Here is a 25,506-nt window from a genome sequence, read left to right as displayed (position 1 = left end):
GGAAAAGATATAAAGGTCAAGTATGATGATATACACCTGTTGTCCCTGCTATTAGAGAGGGCTGAGGCTAGTGAATTGTTTGAGTTCAGGAGTTCTGAGTTGCAATGTGCTAAGCAGTGTTCTCCCTAAGACTGATACAAATATAGGAGTTCCTGAGAGGAGGGGAAGGAAGAACAGACATAATAAATATAGACAAAAAAAAAGAAATTGGAAGATATGGTAATTATTGAAATCCCTTCAACAATCTGGGTTAATGGTTATGGTGATCCTTTCATTTCTCAGTAATTCACTACAAAGTTGCTATAAATTCATTAAACTTAATGCTTAAACCAAAAATTATGGGGGAATAGACCTCACAATTTTGTTCTTGCCCATGTTTGTGAATATGAGTTTCTTGTAAGCAGTCAATAGGCAGAAGAAAAGGCTTTCACTCTTAAAGAAAACATACTATAAAATATGAACGGGTTTATCGATAGCCTTTGTGACATCAGTCCATAGGATTAACTCTATATTTATGCATTAATTCCAGAGTCACAGGGATGATATAACATCAAGCATATAAAAAATATAGTTTCAGAAATATTATGGACTACATTTGTCATAATTATTAAATTTTTATATTTCTATAACCTTATTCATTTTAAGAGAAAACAATTTCTTCTTAAGCCAAGTCTAATTTCTTTCATATCTTAGAGAAGTATTCATAGCAATACAATGTAAAATAAAAGATCTGTCTTTGAGATAGGAATGCTCTGAATTCAAGTCCAATGTTTTCAAACAATTAAATGTATAAGGACAAATCAACTTCTTAGTATTCTCTAGCTCAAACTCTTAAGAAGAATAGTTGATATGTATGAGTAGAGGAAGTTTCTTCAAGTACTATTTTCCCAAAATGGAAAAGCACAGGTCTAGGTCAAGGAAGTAAAAAAAAAATTATGAATTATAAATAAAAAAAAAAAGAATTTTACTAGTATTAACAAGCATAATGATTGGTATATCTCTCCTTCCCTCCTAAAAAAAAAGGAAGAGGATAGCATATGAAGCTATGAACTTCTTTAAATAAAGCATTTTTAAAAAGCATGTATGAAACTTCAAACCACAGAAAACATCATCAATTTGTTCAACTATGTCACCTTCACTAATTGACCAAGACTGATCAGCCTAGTTCAAGCCTGAAATGAAATAAAGTATCAGTAGTCCATGTAATACTTAATAAAAGGAAGTTTACTTAGCTATGGTAGAGGAAGGACATGGAAATGAGCACAACTTTCCCCTGAGGCCAGTTTGACTTCCTAAGTCTAAAAAGATCTCCTAAACCTCTGGGGACCCAAAAGCCTTTTCAGAAAAGCAGGAAACTATGCTAATGGCTATGCCTTAGTTCCTAAAACCAATTAACTCAAAACATTTTACATTGTATACCTTTTCTGTAAAAACTAACCTAATAGGCCCTTGGTAGAGCATTAAGCTGTTGCTCTCATGGTTTCTTCTTAGGATTTTACCCTGCATCATTTTAAAACTTTACTGATACTCTTTTCTCCCTTTATATTTTCTATTTTGCATCACCATCACAACTCCCAAGCATTCCCATGACAACTTCATCTGTCTGTCCCCAAAATTTAAGCCTTCATTTAAGGGAAAAAGTATAAGTAGAACACACACACACTGGCTATGTATTTTTTTTTTAAATCTTTTTACAGCTCTAATCAAATCCCCTCTCTCCTAAGAGGTAAAAAGCAGAGTCAGTATTCTGGAGTCATAATTGTTCATTATTCTTAAGAGTTGATTGTATCCTTTATAGTATTGTGGTCATTATATAATCATATAATTCATTAACTTACAAACTTTTTGGTCTCAGAACTTAAGAACTTTACATTCTAAAAAATTGAGGACCCTGAGTTATGCCTATCAATGCTTAAGGTATTAAAAATCAAAATTTCTTAATAATTTTATTATGAAAACTATTTTGATTGCATGGACTCACCGTGAAAGCGTCTTAAATAGCCACATACCCCAAGTGATGTGGTTCTTCTTACTTCCTTTCCCTCTGCATCAGTTCTAAACATTCTTCTGAGGTTTCTCCATTACAATCATATACTAGAATTTGTTTACTAATTTCTAAAATTACATGTATCCACTTTGCTACCAGTTTCTTTTTAATTAAAAAAAAAACTCTTACAATGTTTTTTGTATATATGGGTTCTTTGCTTCAATATCTTTGGCTTATGTGAATAGTAGTGGCATGGGCATTATACCCCTAGAAACTCAGGCAAACTATTATCGGGAAATTCCTTTGCTCCCTTACACCCTCTGACTCCCAATAGAAAACATCTAACCCAGAGAGGATTATCCTCCTTTGATTGTCCTATTGATTTGAGAAGGACAAAGACACACCTCATACATCTATTCTCCAACTCACAAGAACTACCCCATGCCTTTGGGCAAACCCCCCCCCCCCAATCCCTTGCTCTACAGTCAAATCCTCACTGCTGTAGAAGAATATAAAAATCCCAGAATAGAGGCATTATGAGAGCAACCCTCCAGGTTGCTCCACTCATGCTGTCTTGCTCTCAAGAAGCAGCTTCTCCATCCATGCTACTCCACCTAGGAGGCAGGCTTCACCTATGCTTCCTCCTGATCAGATACAACATTACTTTCCAAATTAATAAATTTCTCTTTATTTTTAAGGCAAGTTTTTGGAGTCTTGCATTCTTGTGAAAGGTATCCTTCCCAAACCCCAGAGTTACACCACTATCCCACAACAGTAGTGGTATAATGGCTTAAAAGTTTAGTGACTGAGTATTCTTTAAAATTGTTTTTCACAACAAGAAACAGCTTGGAAAAATGGCTGGAGAGTTGGCATCTGAGTCACAAAGATGGAGTTTGGTTCTCACTTCTGAAATATCATGGGCTCTATTTTCCAAGGAAATTCACTAGAAATGCTCTTTACTTCACTGGTAGGAGTTTCTTCACTCTGAAATTCTCTCTACCAATGAAATCACAATCCAGTCTCTTACCCTATCTCTATTAGTGAGATAAATTGACAGTTCTTCAACCATTGTACTAGTGTCCTGGAATAGCTCTTCCAAAAACTATCATTCTCTTATTTTTTTTCTTTGTTAATCTAATAAGAATGAGTTGTTCAAATATAATTATTTTTAAGCAATAAAAGAGAGAATTTTTTTTCACATTTGTTAATGCCTTGACAATTCTTTTGAGAATCTCGACCTTAATATACTTCGGAACATTTATCTATTGAAGAATAGCTTTTATTCTTATTTTTACATTAGCATTTCTTTAAATATCTCAATCATACTTTTACAAAAGTTTGATATCAAGATTTCCCCCCTCGGTTCACTGTTTTTCAATTTCTAACTATAATGTTCTTTTCTAGAAAATAATTTTATATAAATATGAATGTATTAATGCAATGATATAATTTTCTATAATCAAAATTGTTCATTTTATCTCTTGTAATTATGTTATCACTTATTTGGTCAAGAACTCATCTCCTACTCATATTCTCTTCCCTTCTAATTTAAAAGTGATGTGCCATTTCATATTTTAATAATAAATACATTTGAAGCTTATTGTTGTAAATATCGTAAAATGCTATTCTTCAGCTAACTTGACATACTATATTCCAGTTTTCTCAATAAGTTTGCCAGATATCAAGTCCTTACCCCAATAGTTGGTGTCTTTGGTTTTATTAGCTATCATATGACCATGTTAAATTGTGTTTGAAGTCTGATGTACTTAATATATTCCAATGATCAAAATTTCTACTTTTTAGCCAGTAGCAAATATTTTTGATGATTTCTGCTTTTGTAACATGTTTGTGATATAGTACTTTATTTCTCTCCATTAAAATTAAAATTTATTATTTTATTTTAATAAAAATTTCATATAAGTTTTTGAAAGTTTTATGATCCATACTATCTCCATCTCCCTTCTTCTCTCTCACTTCCCAGAGCTGGCAAGCAATTCAAACTGGTTTATACACATATTATCACACAAAACATTTCCATATTATTCATGTTTATAAGTGAATAATCTTATAAAACCAAAACCCCAAATCATATACCCAAATAAACAAGTGATAAATCATATGTTTTCATCTGCATTTCTACTCCAACAGATTTTTCCCTGAAAGTGGATAGTGTTCTTTTTTTCATAAGCCCCTCAGAATTGTCCTGAATCACTATATTGCTGTTAGTAGCAAAGTCTATGTGATATAACACTTATAAGTCCACTGTTTTCCTACTTTTAAAATGATTTCCCTTGGGATTATTTTACCTTTTGCTCCACTAGGTGAATTGTGTTTTGTCTAATTCTAATGCATACCTTTAGTAGTAGTTCATAGACATAGCAATGAGTCTGTAATTTTATTTTGAAAGCATTTTTTAATGTTGACAACTACAAACACTCAATATCTCTCCAATGTTCCTTTATTTCTCTAGAGAGAATTTTGTAATAGTTTACACGATTGGTATGTATGTCTTGATATAGAGTGGAAAATTTTTTTTTTACCATCTCTTTGTACAGGGTTTTATTGTTAATATGCAGAAACAATGATTATTTCTGCTTGTTTGTTTCATATACTAGTACTTCAACAAAGTTATTAATTGCTTCAAATTTGTTTTTAGTTGATGTTCTGGGTTTCTCTAAGTTAAATGCCATATGTTCTGCAAAAAGCTCTATGTCTGCTTATTCGCTCAATTTCTTTCTTAAGCTTAACTGCTCTAGCTAATACTTTTAGAACTATAGCTATCACTACAGAATTACTGCTTAAGCTAATATTTTAGAATATTATCTAATAATATTTTAATATTAACTATATAACTATTGCTGTAACTAATATTTTTAGAATGCTGTTAGGAAAACAGGCATATTTGAGCCATACCAAGTCTTACTAGAAAACTCGGGGGCAGCTAGCTATGTAGTTCAGTGGCTATAATGCCAGACCCAGAGAAGGGAGGTCCTGGGTTCAAATTTGATCTCAGATACTTGTTCTAGCAGGGTGGCAAGTCACTTAACCTCAACTGCCCAGCCCTTATGGCTCTTCCCCCTTGGAACTGATATCAATTCTAAGAATGTAAAGGTTTAAAAAAAAAAATCACTAGTATTTCTCCGTTGTACATAATGACAGATATTGGTTTTAAGATGATTTTTATAGTTTAATATTTTTAAATATAAAAGGCTTATATTTTATAATGCTTTTGCATGCTTCTATTAATACAATCATGGATTTTATTGTTCTTCTTAAAATAATGAACAATGTTTATTGTTTTTCTAATATTGAGTCAACCTTACATTCCTGGTATAATTCAAAAATGGTAATAATATACAGTGTTTTCAATATAATTCAGTATTTTGCTCAAATTTTATTCAACATGTTTAATTGATATCATTATAGATATTGATCTATATTTTTATTTTTTATTTTTCTACTTTTATCTATTTTTGGTTTCAGCAGCAGGAAGATATTTATCTAATAGGAGGAGGTAAGTAGGATACTTTCTTTTCCTATTTTTGCAGCAACTTAATATTAGAAATAATTGTTCTTTGAATTTGATTGTTTGAGTATTTGATGAATTTGTGAATAAAATCAATCAAATATCCAAAGAACAATTATTTCTAATATTAAGTTGCTTGCAAAAATAGGAAAAGAAAGTAATCCTCCTTGGTACTTTTTCAAATTCTTAAAGTGATATTAGGTAGTATCTATTTCTTATATTGTTAATCAGGGTATTTTACATTCCTATAAATATTCACCCTTTGCATTTAGTTGGTTGGTTTTGTTTTATAATTGCGGAAAGTTATTTCTAATAATTTACTTCCTCTTCATTTCTTGTGAATTTACTTTTCTGATTTTTCATTTGTCAAACTGATTTATTTCTCCATTTTTTAGGACTATAACAATGTATTTTATATTTTTTTATTTTCAAAAATAGCCCTTAGTTTTACTTAATATTTCAGGGGGGGTTTGCTTTTCAACTTTGATCATCTCCTTTGGTTTTTTTCACAATTTGTGTTCTTAGTGGGAATTTTTAAATTTGTTTTACTGTCTTGTTAATTCCACTGTCCCATTATTTCTCTTTGTAGATGGTGAAAATGTTGAGAGATATCAATATCCCCCTAAGTATTACTTTGGCTGCATTCCTTAAATTCATATAATTGTCATTTTCATGAAGTTATCTAGCATATAAGTACAATGGAAAAAGCACTGACTGTAATCACTGGAACTAGGCTCATATTTCACATTGGATTCATATGTGATATACCACTGACATTTTATACTTCTATGATCTTGGCAAGCTACTTTGCCTTTCTACATCTCAGTTTCCCTTTTCATTAAATTAGGGTTTATATTTGATGGTCTTGAATTCAGGTCCTTTCTAGCTTGAGATCAATGACCCTATGAATTCTACAATTTGTTCTAGAACCTTCTAATTCTTTATGGTTACACATAATTTATCTTTTGTTTCAAAGTATTTCTTCATATGCTCTTTGCTGATTATAGTTCTTACTGCATTGTGGTTAGTGATACAGTAAAAATATTTAATGTCACTAACCAAAACACAATAAAAATTATGATCAGTAAAGAGTATACTCTTATACGCACAGGGTCAATTTTCATAAAAGTGCCATGCACAGCTAACATTTGGATATAACTTTCAATCTATATTTAGAAATCACCAGAAACCATCATATTTAGCTCTTCTAGAATTTTATTCAGGTCTTTTACCTCTTTCTTATCTTCTTGTTAGAACTGTCTAGATCTGAAGGTCTCCCACTATTACAGTTTTTCTATTTCTTTATATAATGCTTTAACTATTGCTTTAGTTGGATACTATGTTTATTCAGCATACATAATATTTAGTTTTGATATTTCATAATTGATGGCACCTTTAAGTTTAATGTAGTTTTTCTCTGTCAATTTTCATCATGTCTCTTCTTATTGCCTTGTTTTAAAGCTCATGGTTACCACTGTTTTTAAAAATTCACTTAAAACATACTAAATTCTGGTCTAGCAGCTGGATTCTGCCTTCAAATCCATTCTGCATTCTGAGTTTTATGGACAATTTCATCAATTTACATTCACAGTTATGACTATTGTTTATTTTTTCTTTCATTTTTTCTGTCTGTAACTTTCCTTGACAAAAGGGAAATAATGAGATTAACACCAATACTCAGTTATTTAAATGGTCTCCTCTCACTTGTTCTCTTCTCCTAGCCCAGACACACATTACTAGCTAGCTCTTAAAATTTCTTTCTCTTTTTAATCTGTACTCTTATCATTCACTTTGTTGTTTTATTTGAGACTATTCCCTCCTTGAAGCTATTCTTAAACTCCTTATATTTTTTCTTCTGATGTTTCACTATTGAGTTTAATATATATCAATAACAAACAATTTTAAGGGTTGAGAAAAACTTTCTGAATCTGAAATCAAATATAAAAAATCTAATCATTGCACATTTAACTCTGAAATAATTCCATTACCTGTAGTGAAAATGTTAGTGCAAGATCAGTTTCCACTTGTCCACTGGGGGGCAGAACAATTTCATGAGACCTCAATATTCGCTTTGAGCCCTGTTAACAAAGTGAAAAAACTTCTCATTAATAGAAAAGTAGCAAGCAGCCTCCTGATTGAGGTAACATGAATCTAGCTATTTTTAAAATGTGTATAAGTTATAGAAAGAAAAATCGATTACAGGAAAATTATTTTTTAAAACTGTCACATGAGAACTATATATTACTGTGATAAATGGCTGACTAAGGTTATATACTCAAGTTATTTTAAAAATCAATACATTAAATGAAAAGTTCTAAAAAAATTCTAAATATAGACTTTTAAATGGTATTAATCAAAGTCCAAAATGTGGGAATATTGTTAAATGTCTTTATTATTTTTTTTTACAGTGACATACAATTTAGCAAATTTAATCAAATGATGTTCCTGGTTGACTACTTCCCACCATCCTGCCCCCCCTCCCATTATAATGCTATCAAAGGGGAAGTTGAGGAACTGCTCTAGAAGTTTTCAAATCCTTCAATCAGGCACCTTTCCTGAATGGTTCCCAAAGGTCCTGTAGAGGTTTGTACTCGATTCTACAGAGGAGGAAAAAGGAATTTAAAAAGTTACTAATGAAGTAAGATTCTAAACCTAAAGGAACTCAGATTCTAATTGGGAATATATGACATGCCAAGATAAGATAACTAAAGAACTTATAAAGTGCAGAATGTGAAAAGGAAAAAATGTACTGAGCACTTATGTAAAGTATAATTTTATCAGAGAAGGCTTCCTCCAAGAAATATAATGGCTGTACAAAATGCAAGTCAAATCACTTACCTCTCTGAGCCTGTTTCCTAATCTATAAAATGATAATACACACACTTGGAATGCCTATCTTATAGAGTTCTTATGAAGAAAGTAGTGAATACGTGGTAAAGTACTTTATAAAGGTAAACTATTATCATTATCATTTCCCTAAGGTTACATTGTGACACAATTAGAAAAAAACTGAGTTAGTTTACCCATATATTAAGTTTCACAGGAGTTACCTAAGATACATGATCATCACTTTCCTGTCCATTTCAAATCTTTCTTTAGAGTTCTTACAGACTCATAGTGATCCAAGAGCCTTGATTAGGTAATGCCCCATAACAATATATTATATCCAATTATATGATAAAGATGTTGGAAAATTAGTAAGAAACTATGTTATGTTTGAAAAACAAAAATTTCTATAATCTTAAATGCAGAGCTACTAAAAGATGAGACACAATAGTGATAGTGTGGCAATAGTAAAGTAAATAGGAGGTCTGGGAGAGTTTAATAATAGATACCTAGTTAGATCAGGAAAGTTAATTGTACGTCTGTACCCTGAAATCAGACCTGGAAACCCAGTCAAGATTATGACTCCATCACATTCCAATAAAAAAAAAAGAGAGATCTTTGCAAAGAGGCATATAAATCTCTGGATAAGATGCAACTAAATTGGACAGAAAAACACTAATGAAAGAGAAGCATAATTAAAGTTGCTATGTCTAAAAGCAAAGGAAAAGATTTTTCAGACCTAACAGTCAAAGAAACTTAAGTTGAATTAATTCAAATAGGTATCAGGGACTAAGAATTAAAAAATTTAAAGACATATATACAAATAATTGTAATACAAATTATAATCTGCTTGTTCATAGGGGAAGTACAAAAATGATAAGAAAAGCTATGGCATCAAAAAGCAAAGGAAAGGGGCAGATAGGTGGCTTAGCAAATAGTGAGGAAGGCCTGGAGAGTGGGAAGTCCTGCATTCAAATCTGGTCTTCTAACTTCCTAGTTATGTGACCCCAGGCAAGTCACTTCAATTGCCTACCCCTTACTACTCTTCTGCTAAGAAATTGATGCTCTATTAAGTTTTACAAAAAAATTGGGATAGGTCCTAAGATTTTTCTACATGATGAATTACTTTGAAAAGAATAGGAAAATTAACAGAAAAAAAAGAGAATGTATTTTTTAACATATGTGGAAAATAATTAATTCCAAAAAATTACATCCATATCTGACTTGTTTCATTACACTGAACAAGCTAATTTTTTAGATCTCCACCAAAAGTTGAATAAAGAAACTTAGAATCTCATCAATCTATTAATTTCCAGGAGTCTAGTAATGCTGTAGTAAGACCAATGTTTGTCAGGAAAAACAAGACTGTCTAGAGCATTTAAGTTAAATGCAATACAACTTTTCGGGGGAAAAAATGTCAAATTTTCAAAATGATTAAAAACAAAAAGGGAAAGTATAAATAAATTGAGTGAACATAGAATAGTATACCTGTCAGATCTGTGGGTAAGAAAAGAATTTTAAAAAGCAAAAAAGGGAGACAATTATAAAATGTAAAATGAATAATTTTGATTAATTTAAATTAAAAAGGTTTTGTACAAACAAAACCAATGCAATGAAAATTAGAAGGGAAAGCAACAAATGGGGGGGGGGGGGTTATAACAAAAATCTCTGGCAAAAGATCTAATTTCTCAATTTTACAAGATATAAGATATACTAAGTCAAATTTGTAAGAAATCAAATCATTCCCCAATTGACAAATGGTCAAGGGACATGAACAGGCAGTTTTCAGATGCAGAAATCAAAACTATCAATAATCACCGGAAAGTGTTCTAAATCCCTCCTAATAAGAGAAATGTAAATCAAAACAACTCTGAAATGCTGGAGGTGATGTGGCAAAACTGGGACACTAATACATTGCTGGTGGAATTGTGAATTGATCCAACCATTCTGGAAGGCAATTTAGAATTACGCACAAAGGACTTTAAAAGAATGTTTACCCTTAGATGCAGCAATACCGCTACTAGGTTGGTACCCCAAAGAGATAATAATGAGAATGTTTGTACAAAAATATTCATAATAATACTCTTTGTGATAGCAAAAAAACTGGAAAATGAGGGGGTGTCCCTTGATTGTGAAATACCTGAACAAACTGTGGTATATGATGGTAATGGAATACTATTGTGCTGAAAGGAATAATGAATTGGAGGAATTCCATGTGAACTGGAAAGACCTCCAGGAATTGATGCAGAGTGAAAGGAGCGGAACCAGGAGAACATTATACACAGAGACTGATACATTATGGCACAATCTAATGTACATTATACACAGAGACTGATACATTATGACACAATCTAATATAATAGACTTTCCTACTAGCAGCAATGCAATGACACAGGACAGTCCAAAGGAACTTATGAGAAAGAACGCTATCAACATCCAGAAAAAGAACTGTAGGAACAGAAATGCAGAAGAAAAACATGATCAATCATGTAATTCAATGGGGATATGATTAGAGTTTTGATGTTAAAAGATTACTGCAAATATGAATAGCATGGAAATAGGTTTTTGAAGAATGATACATGTATAACCCAATGGAATTGCTTGTCAGCTTTGGGAGAGGGAAAGAAGAGATGTGGGGAAATAATAAATCATGGAATCATGGGAAAACATTCTAAATTTTAAAAAATTGTAAAAAAAAATAAGTTTTTAAAAAAGTAATTAAATATTTATAATGTGGTGCCAGTACAGAAATGAGAATACATACATACATACATATATGTATATATAAATCTAAAACTCTTAGTATATGTGATGTGAAGGGATGTGAAGAAGTGATGAATAATCTAGAAAGATAAAGATAGGTGCCCCACTTTTATGACACAATGAGATCCAAAAAAGCAGATTAGAAAAAGTTGTTTTTTGTTTGCTTGATTTTTTTTTGTTCAGTCATGGTTAACTCTTCATGACCTCTTTTGGGATTTTCTTGGCAAAGGTCCTAAAATGGTTTCCCATTTCCTTCTCCAGCTCATCTTACATTTTACAGAAGAGGAAATTGAAGTAAATGGGGTTAAGTGATTTTCCTAGCATCATACAGCTAATAAAACAAGTTTCTGAAGCCAGATTTGAACTCAAGAAGAAGAGTCTCCCTGACTCCAGTCCAAGTACTCTATCTACTGAGTCACCTAGCTGCCTATAATAGTGACTAGTAAATCACTATAAAATAAAGGTTCTTAACCTGGGGACTAGTGAATTTGTTTTAAAAAAATCTTTTGAAAACTTTATTTCAATGTAATTGATTTGCTTTATAATCCCAATGTGTTTTATTTTATAAATTTAAAATTATTGAGAAGAGGTCCACAGGCTTCACCAGATCATCAACTTTTCATGATGCAAAAAAGAAGTTAAGAAGTATTGCTAATAAGACAAAATGAGAATTGACTAAATGCTTATTTAATCTATCAACAAGTATATATTATGTGACCATGTGATCATATACTAGGCACTTTGCTGATGCTGGGGGACACAAATATAATAGGAAGATAGTCCTCATCCTAATACAAAATTCAATACAAAATAATAAACCATGTGCCCAGGGCTGATTAGCCCATTCAAAGCTTACTTACTACATCATTGCAATGGCCAAGCAGAGAGAATGGGTATAGAAGAGGGCGAGTAGGTGTTACTGCCAGTTAAATACCAATTGTGATCTTACCAATGTGGAGACTCAGGTGAGATTATAGGGAATTCTGGGAAATAGCAAGGACTTCTGGGGATTGAAGTCTGGGGTTCAAAATATCAATTTTTTTGCATGAGGTAGCTGGAGCTAGATTGTGAAAGGCTTTAAATTCTAAACAAAATGACTTTTATTTTATTCTCCAGGCAATGAAGGGTTACTTTAACTTCTTGTGCAGGGAAATTTCATCACTTGTACTTTAGAAATGTTTATTTGACAGCTATATGGAAGTTGGATTGGAGAGGGAAACACTGGTATGCAGGGAGAACAATTAGGAGGCAATTGCAAAAGTCTTGGCAAGAAGTGATTAGGGATGGATGAAAAGCACCTATAGTATGAGTGATATGAAGGGGACCAAAACAAAAGATGTCGGGAAAGTAGAATCAGTGAGACATGGCAAAAGAATGGACATAGAGATCAGGGTGCACGATTAATGAAGTTATCTTCTAGCTTGTGAAAACCTGCATTCCTGAAAAAATGACAATTCCCAAAATAAAAACACAGCATTGGAAAGAAAGCTCAGTTCTATTTTGGGTATGGTAGGTTTGAGAGATCTGCGTGACATCCAGACAGAATGTCCAAAAAAAGAAGTTGATGATACAAGACTGAAGCTGATGATATGTAGTTTTGGAAATTACCTGCATAAAGATGATAGGGAATCCTTAGGAGATGATGAGATACACTAAGAAAGAAGGCACTGAGAAGAGAGGGCCAGGAACAGTTTGGGAGATTGTTGTTAAATAAGGAGTTTGCAAGATAAGGATGATGAGCCAGCAAAGGAGACTAAGCATAATCAGTTTGACAAGTATGGAAAATGATAAAGGTGGGGAAATTCAGGAAAAGAGCGTATAGAGGAAAAGTAGATATTCTGCGAAGTCAAACACTACAGGATGAATAAAATGGATAAAGATTAAGAAAAAAGGAGACAGGTGTAGGAATGAGCTTGGCACAGAGAGGGACCATTTGGAATGTTGGAAGCAGGAACAGGAATGACCGTTGGAAGGAGCAAAGAGGCTTGTGGGAAACTGAACAAAGGATGGGGTCTTTTGCTCTCTGGACTCTGAGGGAGACGGAAGCGGAAGACCTGAGCTCAGGATCCAAAACTGAGATGCCTGAGATATGCCTCAATTTCCCCTTGTACTGAAGGTCAAGAAAGATTCCTGAAATCACTGGAGCTTCTACCAAAGGAGCAGATACCATCTTTGGCTGTTGAGGGGTGTTCAACCCGGTGGGGGTCACCCTGAAGACCTGTCCCAACCTGTACCTTTCCAAGAAAGACACTAGTGACCTGCTTTATGTAGTCTAGTACATAGTTTAGAGAGAAGGAGGAAAAACCACAGAAACCACAGCCATTTGGCTTGGCTGAGCAGAGGAGACACAAACTGCATTGGCGTCTCTTAGGGTTTCCTAATCCCTCCTTCCTATCCCTCCCTTGTTTCCTGATCAAATAAGCCACCCCTTCTAAGTAAATAGCAGTCAGATCAAGGTTGTCTTTAGAGGATAAGAAAGAAGGATAAAAGGAGAGAAAGAGGGAACTGGGAAAGGCTGTCTACCAAGCTTTGGTCAAAGCAAAATCCAGAGCTGAAGGCCATTAAGTCTTTCCTGACAGGACTGTATTCAATGGAAGTTTTCTTGGGTCCCAGGCTCTAGCAAAGCCCTGGAGAAAAGTCTATTCCTCAACCCATAGAAGCCTCTTGTCTGGGCAATGGTCTTTGCCCATCCCTGCTCAAACATTATCACAGGGATACCCCTTTTGAGTCCTTTAGTGAGAGGGAAGAGAGCTAAACGGAGTTTAACTCATCATTGATCATCTCTACCACATACACACTTAGTGTGTCTGTCTCTCTCTCTCACCATCCCTTTGTTACCTTTTCCTCCCCCCTCCACTGTTATTAAAATAACATAGGTTACCATGGGGAGATCAGTTTAATAGAAAAGAAATTATAAAACTGGAAGTCACATATAAAGGGACTGAAAAAGAATGGGAAAGAGAGAGAAGTAGGGGTGATGAGTTGCTACAAGCTTTAACTGTAAAGAGGAAGAACAACTGTAGCTTGAAGTTATAGTAGAGTCAAATGAAGATTTATTTTAAGGAAGCAGATCTGGCTATGTTTGAGGGGAGGAGAAAAAGGGTGAATAGGTAGGGAAAGACTGAAGAATGTAAAAGAGGAAGGTAAATGAGGTTAAGGATTGCTAGGTGGCACAGTGACTAGAGTGCAGGGAGTCAGGAAGACCTGAATTCAAATCTAGCTTCAGACACTTACTGTGGGACCCCGCATGTCACTTAATTCCGCCTCAGTTCCTCAGGAAATGGCAAACCACTTCAATGTCTTTAATAAGAAAACCCCAAATTGGGTTACAAAGAATTAGACACAATTGAAAAGACAACAACAAATGAAAGGAAAATGTGCTGAAGTTGAGAGGGGACTAGAGCAAGGATACAAGCTGAAAGGTTGGTACAGACAAGAACAAATGCCACCTCATTTTCTGACAGAGAAAATGAACTGAAATTCGGAGATAAAGGAGAGGGGGTAATTTGAAGATGGAAGAAAGAAGGTATCAACTCTTTTTAGTAAAATAAGAGAATTATGCTAAAAAGGGGAAAAGAAGAGAATAAGTTCCCTCAGAAAAGATGATACTTTAAATAGTTAAAATGAGGATTATGATAAAAAGTTTATAAGAGTAAAAGAACTAATGTGCAGGTTCAAGGACCTAGATAGGACTGGATACTATATGCTTATATAGAGAGCCAAGTTTACACAGCAATGTGATTATAAAAATGGAGATTTGAACCCTGGACTTCAATCCCCAGAAGTCCTTGGCCACTTCCCAGAATGCTTTGTAATCTCACTGAGATTTCCACCTGGGTGAGATAAAAAATTTCTATTTAACTGTCTGTAAAAGCTGACTGGGCACTTCCTACTTCCGCTTCCAAGCATGATTTAAGTGAAACTGAATGGGCCATTCGGCCCTCCTAGGCACGTGCTTTCTTACTTGTATTTTCTTAAATTCTTAATCTTAAATAAACCTCTAAAAAAATATAATACTTCTAGCAGAGAGAAACTAATTTTAAATGCAACATGACTTAATTTAGAACAGTGTGACTTAATTTAGAAGTATTCAGTACCATGTAAGGAGTGGGAAAGGTGAATGTTGAGAATAATCAAAGGTTGGGGGTTTAATAAAGAAATAAGTGGTTACAGAATAAAATGGCAAGGGACTTAAGGGTTATGGACAATTTAAAATTGAACTAGTTAACCAATAGGTTAAGGATTTCAAGGGAGAAAAGAGAGATGAACTGGGGTACAAAAACTACAGGTTGCAGTCAAAAAATGGGTTGAAGAGTGGTAAAACACAGAGAAGGCTGAAGAACTGAGGGTTATGTTTTGTAAATTTCTGAGTTATGAACTATAGATGTTGTGAACCTTAAAAATTCTCAGACCCTACTTCATAAGGTTGGATTGTGAACCTTAAAAAATTCCCAGACCCAACTTTATACAGTTGGGTTAAGACCATTCCCCATTTTAAACAATGAAGGAACTTAGATCAGGAATGTGAGACTTCTACTTAGATCAGGAACATGAAGACCTCTACTCCACCCCTACTTAAGCATACTTTAGGGGAAGATAAAGTTGTAAACTCCTTGCTGAACAATAAAAAATATTTAAACCCATACTTATAATAAGGCAAAAAGTTCTTAAGCTGTGCCTATTTTTAGAAATAATAAAAAAGGGTGTTAAGTACCTATAAAGGTCAGGCAAATTGCAAAGGCAATTTTGCAAATTGCAAAAGGCAAAGAGGTGAGAACGTACTCAGGTATGAATTACTCAAAAGTTTAGACTACTTAGGTGTGAATTAAGAATGGTCTGTCCTTTGAAAAACATCTACTGTGATTGGTAGATGGAAGAACTTAGGGGAGGTGACATAGGAGAAAATTCCCTTTAAATAGGAGCTCAGAGACATTGAGATTCAGATTCAGGATTGAGCTGGTGGAGTCAGCTGAGATGAAGCTGGCCTGGTGTCATTAGAATCCTTGCTTGGACAAATCTTGTGGTGAGTGATTAAGGACTGACTGATCTTTATCTTAGGCTTAGGCCTGGGTTGGCCAGGGCTGCCCTGGGCTGGCCTATCCTTTTCTCATTATTCCCCTTTTTTCTCTTTCTCTTCTTTTCTTTAATTCCACATTTGTATGAATTAAAATCTCTATAAAACCCAGCTGACTTGGGTACATTTCATAATTGGAAATATTTCCCTGGCAACCACCTTATATATTTGATTGAAAACAAGACACTGTCTTGAAACCAATATTTTCTGCGGTCACATTTTTAACAACCACTCTTTTATCTACTACAATTTAAGTCTTCCACTATTTTAATTATTACAATGTTAAACACTATGCATCCTGAGGGTGACCTATAGGTTCAAAGTGGAGGAACAAAAAAGGCTCAAAAACTGAGAAGCATTAAGAGTAATATGTTTAAATCTATAAGTATGGGCAATCCCAAGGCTGGGAATGGGATGGAAAGGAAATTTATGAGCCAGGTATCTGCTTCCTTGATAAAAAGAGGGGACACCCAGTCACGACAGCTGCCTAAACAGAGGCTGCCCAGGACCTATCCTCATATATCCCAGCAAAGCCTGAAATTCACACGATACTGAATGATAAACAAGAGTTTAATGAGAAATTATAGTAAATTACTTCAACTCCCACACAACCAAAAAGTATCAGCCAGAAACAAACAAGCCATGGGACATGAGGACACCAGCAAAGCAAACACAAGGACAGGTTAATAAGCCTATAGCAAAACTGGATGCTCATAAAAGGACCAGAGACACATGTAGTCTGCAGGGCCATCCTCCCCTGTCAAAAACACAGCACAGAAAGGAGCCTGGTACTATTACAAAGGATACAGGAACTAAATTTGGAGAAATTAATAAGAACAAACACACTGGCCAGCAACAAAAACTACTGCAAATCTAAGAAGTCTTCAAAGGAAGGACAGAATAATTTCTAAAGAACTTTAATCAGAGACTTATAATGATTATAGGAATATCTAGAAGAAATGAAGCAACTGATAAAATATTGGGAGAGATAATAGGTTCTTGAAGAAAGAATTTAAAACTAAGAAGATAAAGTGGTAGACCTTATTCAAGGAACTGGCACCTTAAAAACTAGAATAGACCAAACAGAAATCAATGACCTCAGGAAAATGAGTAAAAAACATTAAAACAAAATCAAGACTGAAAAAAATTGTAATCACAAAATATCCGAAATATAAAATTTGCTTTCAAAACAACAGAACTGGAATAAAGGTCAGGGAGAATCACCAGATTCCCTAAAAATCTTAATTTTTTTAAAAGCTCAAACTTACATTTTAAGAAATCATATATAAGAACTATCCAAGTCAATTTGTACCCAAGGGCAAGGTGAAGATAGAAAAATACACCAAGCACCTCCTGAAAGAAATTTGCAAAGAAAAAGTCCCTAAATCCAGACCTTTATGAAAGAGAAAAAAACACTTTTTTACAAATGCATTGAAAAAGAAGCAGTTAAAAGTAACAAGGAACCATAGCCAAAATCACAAAATCCCTGAAAGCTTCTAAGATGGATACAAGATTCCAAAAGATAGATTTAGGTCTTACAGAACCATGTACTCTACCTCTACCCCAATCCTGGCAGATTCACCCCAGTGGATCAATATAGGAATCAAGAGTCACTCATCTGACTCTGCATCCCAGGACGGTGTCCCTGGAGCCTGCCAGTGTCAGTGGACATCCCAGCTCAGGCATAGCATCGCAGACCTTTGAAAGCCCCTGGTCTATGATCCAGGGATGGGAGAAGCAGATGTTCTGAAAAGCCAGCACAAGAAGCTGAGAGCTTTCTTTCTCTGCACAAGTCTCTTTGAACTAACTAGCTCTCCAGGCTAGAGCCTCTCTTTGAGTGATTATCTTATCTCTGATATCTGACAAGCTATGGCTTGGAGCACCAGCTGCAATGGAGGATTGTATTTTTTACCTAAAGTTAGAAATGCTGAAAACTATTTCTCTTCTTCTCTCTTTACTAATAAATAATCATGAATCTAGTAATAAGGCTCCAGATTAATTTTTACTTATAACACTGAGTACAATCCTACAGAGAAGAAAATCTATCTTTAATGAACAGAAGACTTTCAAGTATTTCTAATGAAAATGCCAGAATTAAGTAGGAAATCTGAAATATAAAATGAAAGGGCCCAGAGACAATTGGGAAGGTATATGTATGGGTATGTGTGTGTACACACACACACACAAACAACTAGAAGATGTATGATAATGCAGTATCAACATTCTAACTACAGGAAAATAAATGATGGTCCCTTCAGAATCTTAATATCCACAAAGATTTTGAGGGAGTTAAATAAGAAAAAAATGAACCTGTGGTTAGATAGTTCTGTTCTGAGGGAAGAAAGGAAGGAAAAGAGAAGAAGGATTGCAAGATAGGATATACAAAAGTACAAAAAGGGGAAAGAAAGGGATGCAACGTACCATTTCTTACATTTGGGTGCATAAAAAATGTATAAAAAGATGGAAGGGGAGGGGAAAATAGGAATTATTAAATGAAACTTACTTTTATATAAGACAGATAAAAGATCTAACACATGCCACAGCTTGATGTAGAATCAAATTCAATGGGAAATAAAAAGGAATATATTGGGGATGGGGGGAGGGGTGAATAGGGCTGTTAAGGAGAATAATACCAGGGATGGAAATCTGAAAAAAAAAAAATCTTGACCCTGAAGTAATGAGGGGAATGGGGAAGAGAAAAAAGAAAAGTAATAGACTGTATGAAAGTGTCTATACAACTTCTGGGTAAACATGGCTGCAATCCAGATGCGAATTGCTTCCTCTCCCCAGCACCCAATGAAATAGACTACCTCAAAAGAGCATAAAAATCATCTTTGGAAGAATGGAGGGACTCTAAAGTAGGGCACAGCAATGAAGGTACGTGGGGTTTGAGCATTTCCACACATTAAGAATGAGAAAAAGTTCGCACCCAAATGTGATCTTAACTACCCTCCCCCACCTCACCTACTGAACCAGAATAGGGACCAGTGTGCTCACTAGAGACAGTGAGTGAGTGAGGAACGTCTCTGTAGTGATTGGGGGAAAGGGGCACACTAGGGTCCTTGGGATCTAACTAGGACTTCCAGGGAACTACTCCTCAGAGTGGTTTCATAGGAGACCCCTGCTCACTGGAGAGTGCACAGACCGTGGGGGCTCTTGCAAGTTGCAAATGCCGGGAGACTCTAGAGACTGCCTGAGGCAAAAGCTCTGCGCTGTAGTGGGGGGAGGGGGAGTACATCAGGGTCCTTGGGAACCGACAAGGTCTACCAGGGAACTACCCCTCAGAACGATTTCACAGGAGACTCATGCACACAGGAGAGAAGAGACCACAGACCACGCAGGTACAGGCTCACTAACAAACTGCAGAGGCTGCTGAGGAAGAACCAGCCTGAGGCAAAAGCACCGCCACTTAAATCCACAAAAAAACCCACCCATCTCACTCAAAGCTCTGACTAAAAAGGAAAGGGAAAACCACCAAAGGGATGGTTCATAGTGCCCAAGATCAACGGTCCAAGAAGAAAGGGAAAAAAGTGACTATTGAAAACTTTAAGGAGGGAAAACCCAGGCTACAGAGAAAAAAAGAGGATGAAATTCAAACAAAATCAAAACCTTCCCAAAAAAATGGAAATTGTCCACAAGCTCTGAAAGAATTCAAAATAGAGCTTATCCAAAAGATGGAAACCTTCTGGCAAGAAAAATGGGAAAAAAATTCAGAGAGAGGTCAACAATCTTATTGATGAGAACTCCCAATTGGAGAAACAGCGGGAAGCTTCAAACAGCAGGGCAGACCAAACTTAAAAGCAAAACCAGACATTAAAGACCAGAATTAAGGAACTAGAAGACAATGAACTTGCAAAACAGCAAGAATTAATAAAGCAAAGACAAAAAATTAACGAATTAGTAGAAAACATAAAATATGTCACTAATACGGTGACAGACCAGGAAAACAGAGGAGAGACAATTTGAGAATCATTGGTCTACCTGAAAAACCAGAGATAAACAAAAATCTCGATGCCATACTACAAGAAATAATTGAAGAGAATTGCCCTGATTTTCTTAAACAAGGGGGCAAAATAGAAATTGAAAGGGTTCACAGAACACCCTCTATACCAAATCCCCAAAAGACAACCCCCAAGAATGTAATTGCCAAATTCAAGAGCTTCCAAGCTAAGGAAAAACATCTTACAAGAAGCGAAAAAAAGAGAAACTTCAGATACAAGGGAGTGCCAATAAGGATTACACAAGACCTAGCAGCGGCCACGCTAAGAAACCACAAAGCCTGAAACACGATAATCAGAAAGGAAAGAGAACAGGGTCTTCAACCAAGAATCAGCTACCCATCAAAACTGACTATATACTTCCAAGGGAATGTATGGGAATTCAACAAAATAGAAGATTTCCAAGTATTTGTAAAAAAAAGAACAGAACTCTCAGGTGAAACTTTGACATCCAAACACAAAGAGCAAGAGAAACATGAAATGGTAAATATTAAAGGGAAAAGGAGAAAAATGTTTTGTTTTGTTTTGTTTTTTGCTTTTATTCAAACTTTCTTCTATGAGGGCTACACAATCAGATCAAATTATATGTATTAACATATGGGACAAATGTTATGTGTAACTCTCAAAAGTTGTATGCATTAATAGAGTAATCAGAAGAATCACTCCGAGGGAAAGATTGGGACATTAATCTGATGTGGAGGGAAATAACAAAAAGAAAGAAAAGAGGGGGAATCAATGATGGTATACTTGAAGAAATAGAAATCAATTAAATAGAATAATCTTTGTTACACAAAGATACACAAAGGAAGGGGAGGGGAAGAATTCTTTCATAAGAAGGAGAGGAAAAGAGTGTTAACTATTATTTAACATTGTACAAGAAACACTAGCAGTAGCAATTAGAGAAGAAAAAGAAATTGAAGGCATTAAAATAGGCAATGAGGAGACCAAGCTATCACTCTTTGGGGATGAAATTATGGTCTACTTAAAGAATCCTAGAGAATCAACAAAAAAGCTAGTGGAAATAATCAACAACTTTAGCAAATTTGCAGGATACAGAATAAACCCACATAAGTCATCAGCATTTCTATATATTTCCAACACAGCTCAGCATCAAGAATTAGAAAGAGAAATCCCATTCAAAATCACCTTAGACAAAATGAAATGCTTAGGAATCTATCCCCGAGACAAACACAAGAACTATATGAACACAACTACAAAACACTCTCCACTCAACTAAAACTAGACTTGAGCAATTGGAAAAACATTAACTGCTCATGGGTAGGACGAGCCAATATAATAAAAATGACCATCCTACCCAAACTTATCTATGTATCTAGTGCCGTACTCATTGAACTTCCAAAAAAAATTTTTACTGAATTAGAAAAAACCATAACAAAGTTCATTTGGAAGAACAAAGGATCAAAAATATCCAGGGAAATAATGAAAAAAAAATACAAAGGAAGATGGCCTTGCAGTGCCAGATCTCAACTATATTATAAAGCAGTGGTCATCAAAACAATTTGGTACTGGCTAAGTGACAGAAAGGAGGATCAGTGGAATAGACTTGGGGTAAGTGACCTCAGAAGACAGTCTCTGACAAACCCAAAGCCCCCAGCTTTTGGGACAAAAATACACTATTTGATAAAAAATGCTGGGAAAACTGGAAGACAGTGTGAGAGATTAGGTTTGGATCAACACCTCACACCCTACACCAATATAAACTCAGAATGGGTGAATGACTTGAACATAAAGAAGGAAATACTAAGTAAATTAGTTGAACACAGAATAGTTTACATGTCAGACCTTTGGGAAGGGAAAGATTTTAAAACAAAGCAAGACATAGAGTCACAAAATGTAAAATAAATAATTTTGATTACATCAAATTAAAAAGGTTGTGTACAAACAAAACCAATGTAACCAAAATTAGAAGGGAAGCAACAAATTGGGAAACAATCTTCATAACAAAACCCTCTGATAAAGGTCTAATTACTCAAATTTATAATGAGCTAAACCAATTGTACAAAAATCAAGCCATTCTCCAATTGATAAATGGGCAAGGGACATGAATAGGCAGTTTTCAGATAAAGAAATCAAAACTATTAATAACCACATGAAAAAGTGTTCTACATCTCTCATAATCAGAGAGATGGAAATCAAAACAACTCTGAGGTATCACCTCACACCTAGCAGATTGGCTAACATGACAGCAAAGGAAAGTAATGAATGCTGGAGGGGATGTGGCAAAGTTGGGGCATTAATTCATTGCTGGTGGAGTTGTGAATTGATCCAACCATTCTGGAGGGCAATTTGGAACTATGCCCAAAGGGTGATAAAAGTCTGTCTGCCCTTTGATCCAACCATAGCACTGCTGAGTTTGTACCCCAAAGAGATAATAAAGAAAAAGACTTGTATAAGAATATTCATAGCTGGGCTCTTTGTGGTGGCAAAAAAGTGGAAAATGAGGGGATGCCCTTCAATTGGGGAATGGCTGAACAAATTGTGGTATATGTTGGTGATGGAACACTATTGTGCTCAAAGGAATAATAAAGTGGAGGAATTCCATGGAGACTGTGTAACTGCGACAATGTGGGTTTCCAAGCCTTTTGGACAATTGCCAAAACTGTAAATGTTTCAGACAAACTGAAAAGATAATTTTTAGTGTCTTGATTTAAATAAAAAATAAGTGGTCGCCATGGGAAATTCCCCAAATATGAAAATACCCAAATCAGCTGAGTTTTATGGAGATTTTATTTAATATAAATGAAGGAATTAAAGGGAGGGAGGGAGGGAGGGAGGGAAGGAGGGAGAGAGGGGGAGAGAGAGAGAGAGAGAGAGAGAGAGAGAGAGAGAGAGAGAGAGAGAGAGAGAGAGAGAGAGAGAGAGAGAGAGAGAGAGAGAGAGAGAGAGAGAGAGAGAGAGAGAGAGAGAGAGAATAATAGAAAGGACCTAGGCCTTAAGGGAGACTAGTCAGTCTTTATCACTCACCACAAGATCATCCTAAATTGGGTTTTTCAACTCCAAACAGAAATTAGCCTAGGAACTCAATTCAATTACCCTGAACTTGTTCCTTTGCTGCCTTTTAAAGAGATTTTTCTCTTATGTCATCTCCCCTAAATTTTCACGTCTACCAATCACAGTAGATGCTTTTTCCTAGGACTGCCCATTCTTAGTTCACACCATTCTTTAGTTCTCACCTTCTCTGGGTAGACTAAAACTTCACACCTCTTTTGTTAAGCTTATCTTTTTTACATTGCTTGACCTTTTAGTGATTAATTTAACCTTTATAGGTACTTTACTTAACACCATTTTGTTATTAGATCTAAAAAGAGACCTAGTTTAAGGTTTACTATAAGTATGAGTTAGGGACTTTCATTGTTCAATCAGGAATTTACAACTTTACTTCCCCTAAGGCACTGTCTGAGCAGGATGGAGTAATTTTAAAGTTCTCAATACATTCCTGACCAAGTACCTCCATTTTAGAAAATGAGGAATAACTTAATCAAATCTCCTGAAGTAGAGTCTGAGCAGTTTTAAGATTCACAACTGGAACAACCTCCAGGAAGTGATGCAGAGCCAAAGGAACAGAGCCAGAAGAACATTGTACACAGAGTGGTACAATCGAATGCAATGGACATTTCCATTAGTGTCAATGCAATGTCCCTGAACAACCTGCAGGGATAAAGGAGAAAAAAAACACTACCCACAAGCAGAGGACAAATGGTGGGAGTAAAAACACCAAGGAAAGGCAACAGCTTGACTACAGGGGTGGAGGGGATATGATTGAGGAAAGACTCTAAATGAACACCCTAATGCAAAAACCAGTAACATGGAAATCAGTCCTGATTGAGGACATGTGATACCCAGAGGAATCAGGTATCACCAATGGGAGGGGGGCAGGGGAGGAAAAGAAAATGATCTTTGTTTCTAATGAATAATGTTTGAAAATGACCAAAGAGAATAATGTTTAAAAAGGAAAAAAAAAAGTAAAGAAAGTATCTATACAAATTGGATAATGGCTGAAAAAAGTGTAGCACCTGGGTGTAAAAATGTTGAAAGACAATTGCAGAGAAACCTGGATAGTATAAAGTGACCAAAACAAAGAGGAAAATTTATGGAAGAATACAATTTAAAAAAAAAAACGAATCTGAATGTCTTAAGAGCTCTGATAAAAGTAATGACAAACCATACCTCCTGAAAACTTATGACAAAGCATGTTACCTCCTCAGAAAGATGTAAATTAACTTTAATATTGTAATATTATCAGTTGAAAGAGCCTGTCAAAAAGACATTCTTGACAGTGCAAACCTCTCCCTCCCCATTCTTACACACCTGTTACATGCTAGGTATGTTAGTTCTTAATTAAGTTGAGCTGAGCTCCACTCTGGAAATCTGAGTTCTGTTCGTCCATAAAAAAGGAACTTGAGCAACAAAGAACTGCCTAAATACCCTTGTTTCTTCATTAAATTAAAAGGGATTTGGAATCCTACAGGGGAAATTGACCAGAATGAGGCCTGAACATTCCCATTCTTGGAAGACCAGAGACAGTTGGAACCTCATGATCAGGCCTCACTTCTCATATGACCCTCCCCCAACATTTTCTCCTCCTGAGCCCATAAAAATTTCTGTCAATTTCCTCAGTAGACACCATTGTATTTGGGTGCATGACTGTGCCTGAGACTATTGACCCTCATAATCTCTATTAAAGATTTTTTTCATTTATTTATGAAGTTTCATTTATTTCAAAACTTGACAGACTCAAGGTACAGAAAGAGATATATTTTTGTACCTAGCCACTGTGAGAATCTGTTTTGCTTAACTAAGTTTATTTGTTATAAGGTGTTTTTTCTTCTTTACTTTAAGTTAGGAATACATTTGGGGAAAGAGCAGGGTTAGCAATAGTAAGCCCTATCCCAACTTCAAACATTTTTTAATTGCACAAAAGACAACAGAAGGAAGCATGAAAGAGAGAACGGATAAGCAGAGGAGTTTTAAAGTAATGTGTGAAATCTATAATATACTTCTTTTAAAAATAAGCAGTATGAAAGAATCATAGTCTAACATACAATCCTCCTTTTCTATTTTACAATGTATAGAGATTTTTTTTGTTGTTTTTTTTAAACTGAAAAAAATTAAATTTTAAAGGGAGTGAGAGAAAGAAGGGAAAATGAACTGGAAGTTGTGTTAAGAGCTACTAGTGAATTTCAGGGGAAGGGTAGTTAAGTAAATATGTAATTCCACATATACACAGATGTGTGCTGGGGGTGTGTGTGTGTGTGTGTGTGTGTGTGTGTGTGTGTGTGTGTGTGTGTGAAGCTACCAATCAGTATGGGAG

The 25,506-nt window shown here is 35.1% G+C and overlaps 1 protein-coding gene across 13 annotated transcripts in view; it reads right to left on the bottom strand.

Annotated features, from left to right (window-relative positions):
• The window catches only part of PACS2 (phosphofurin acidic cluster sorting protein 2), a 414,540-nt gene that overhangs the window by 276,176 nt on the left and 112,858 nt on the right, over positions 1 to 25,506 (bottom strand). For all 13 annotated transcript variants that reach the window (XM_007473322.3, XM_007473321.3, XM_056821215.1 and 10 more), the window contains one exon: positions 7,502 to 7,591. In XM_007473322.3, the coding sequence (XP_007473384.1) occupies positions 7,502 to 7,591 (90 nt within the window). The remainder of the gene's footprint in view (positions 1 to 7,501; positions 7,592 to 25,506) is intronic.

This window comes from Monodelphis domestica, chromosome 1 (genome assembly GCF_027887165.1).
Source record: "Monodelphis domestica isolate mMonDom1 chromosome 1, mMonDom1.pri, whole genome shotgun sequence".
Classification (NCBI taxonomy): domain Eukaryota; kingdom Metazoa; phylum Chordata; class Mammalia; order Didelphimorphia; family Didelphidae; genus Monodelphis; species Monodelphis domestica.
The sequence above is the reverse complement of the archived record's forward strand: the minus strand, read 5'-3'. Positions and strand labels throughout refer to the sequence as shown.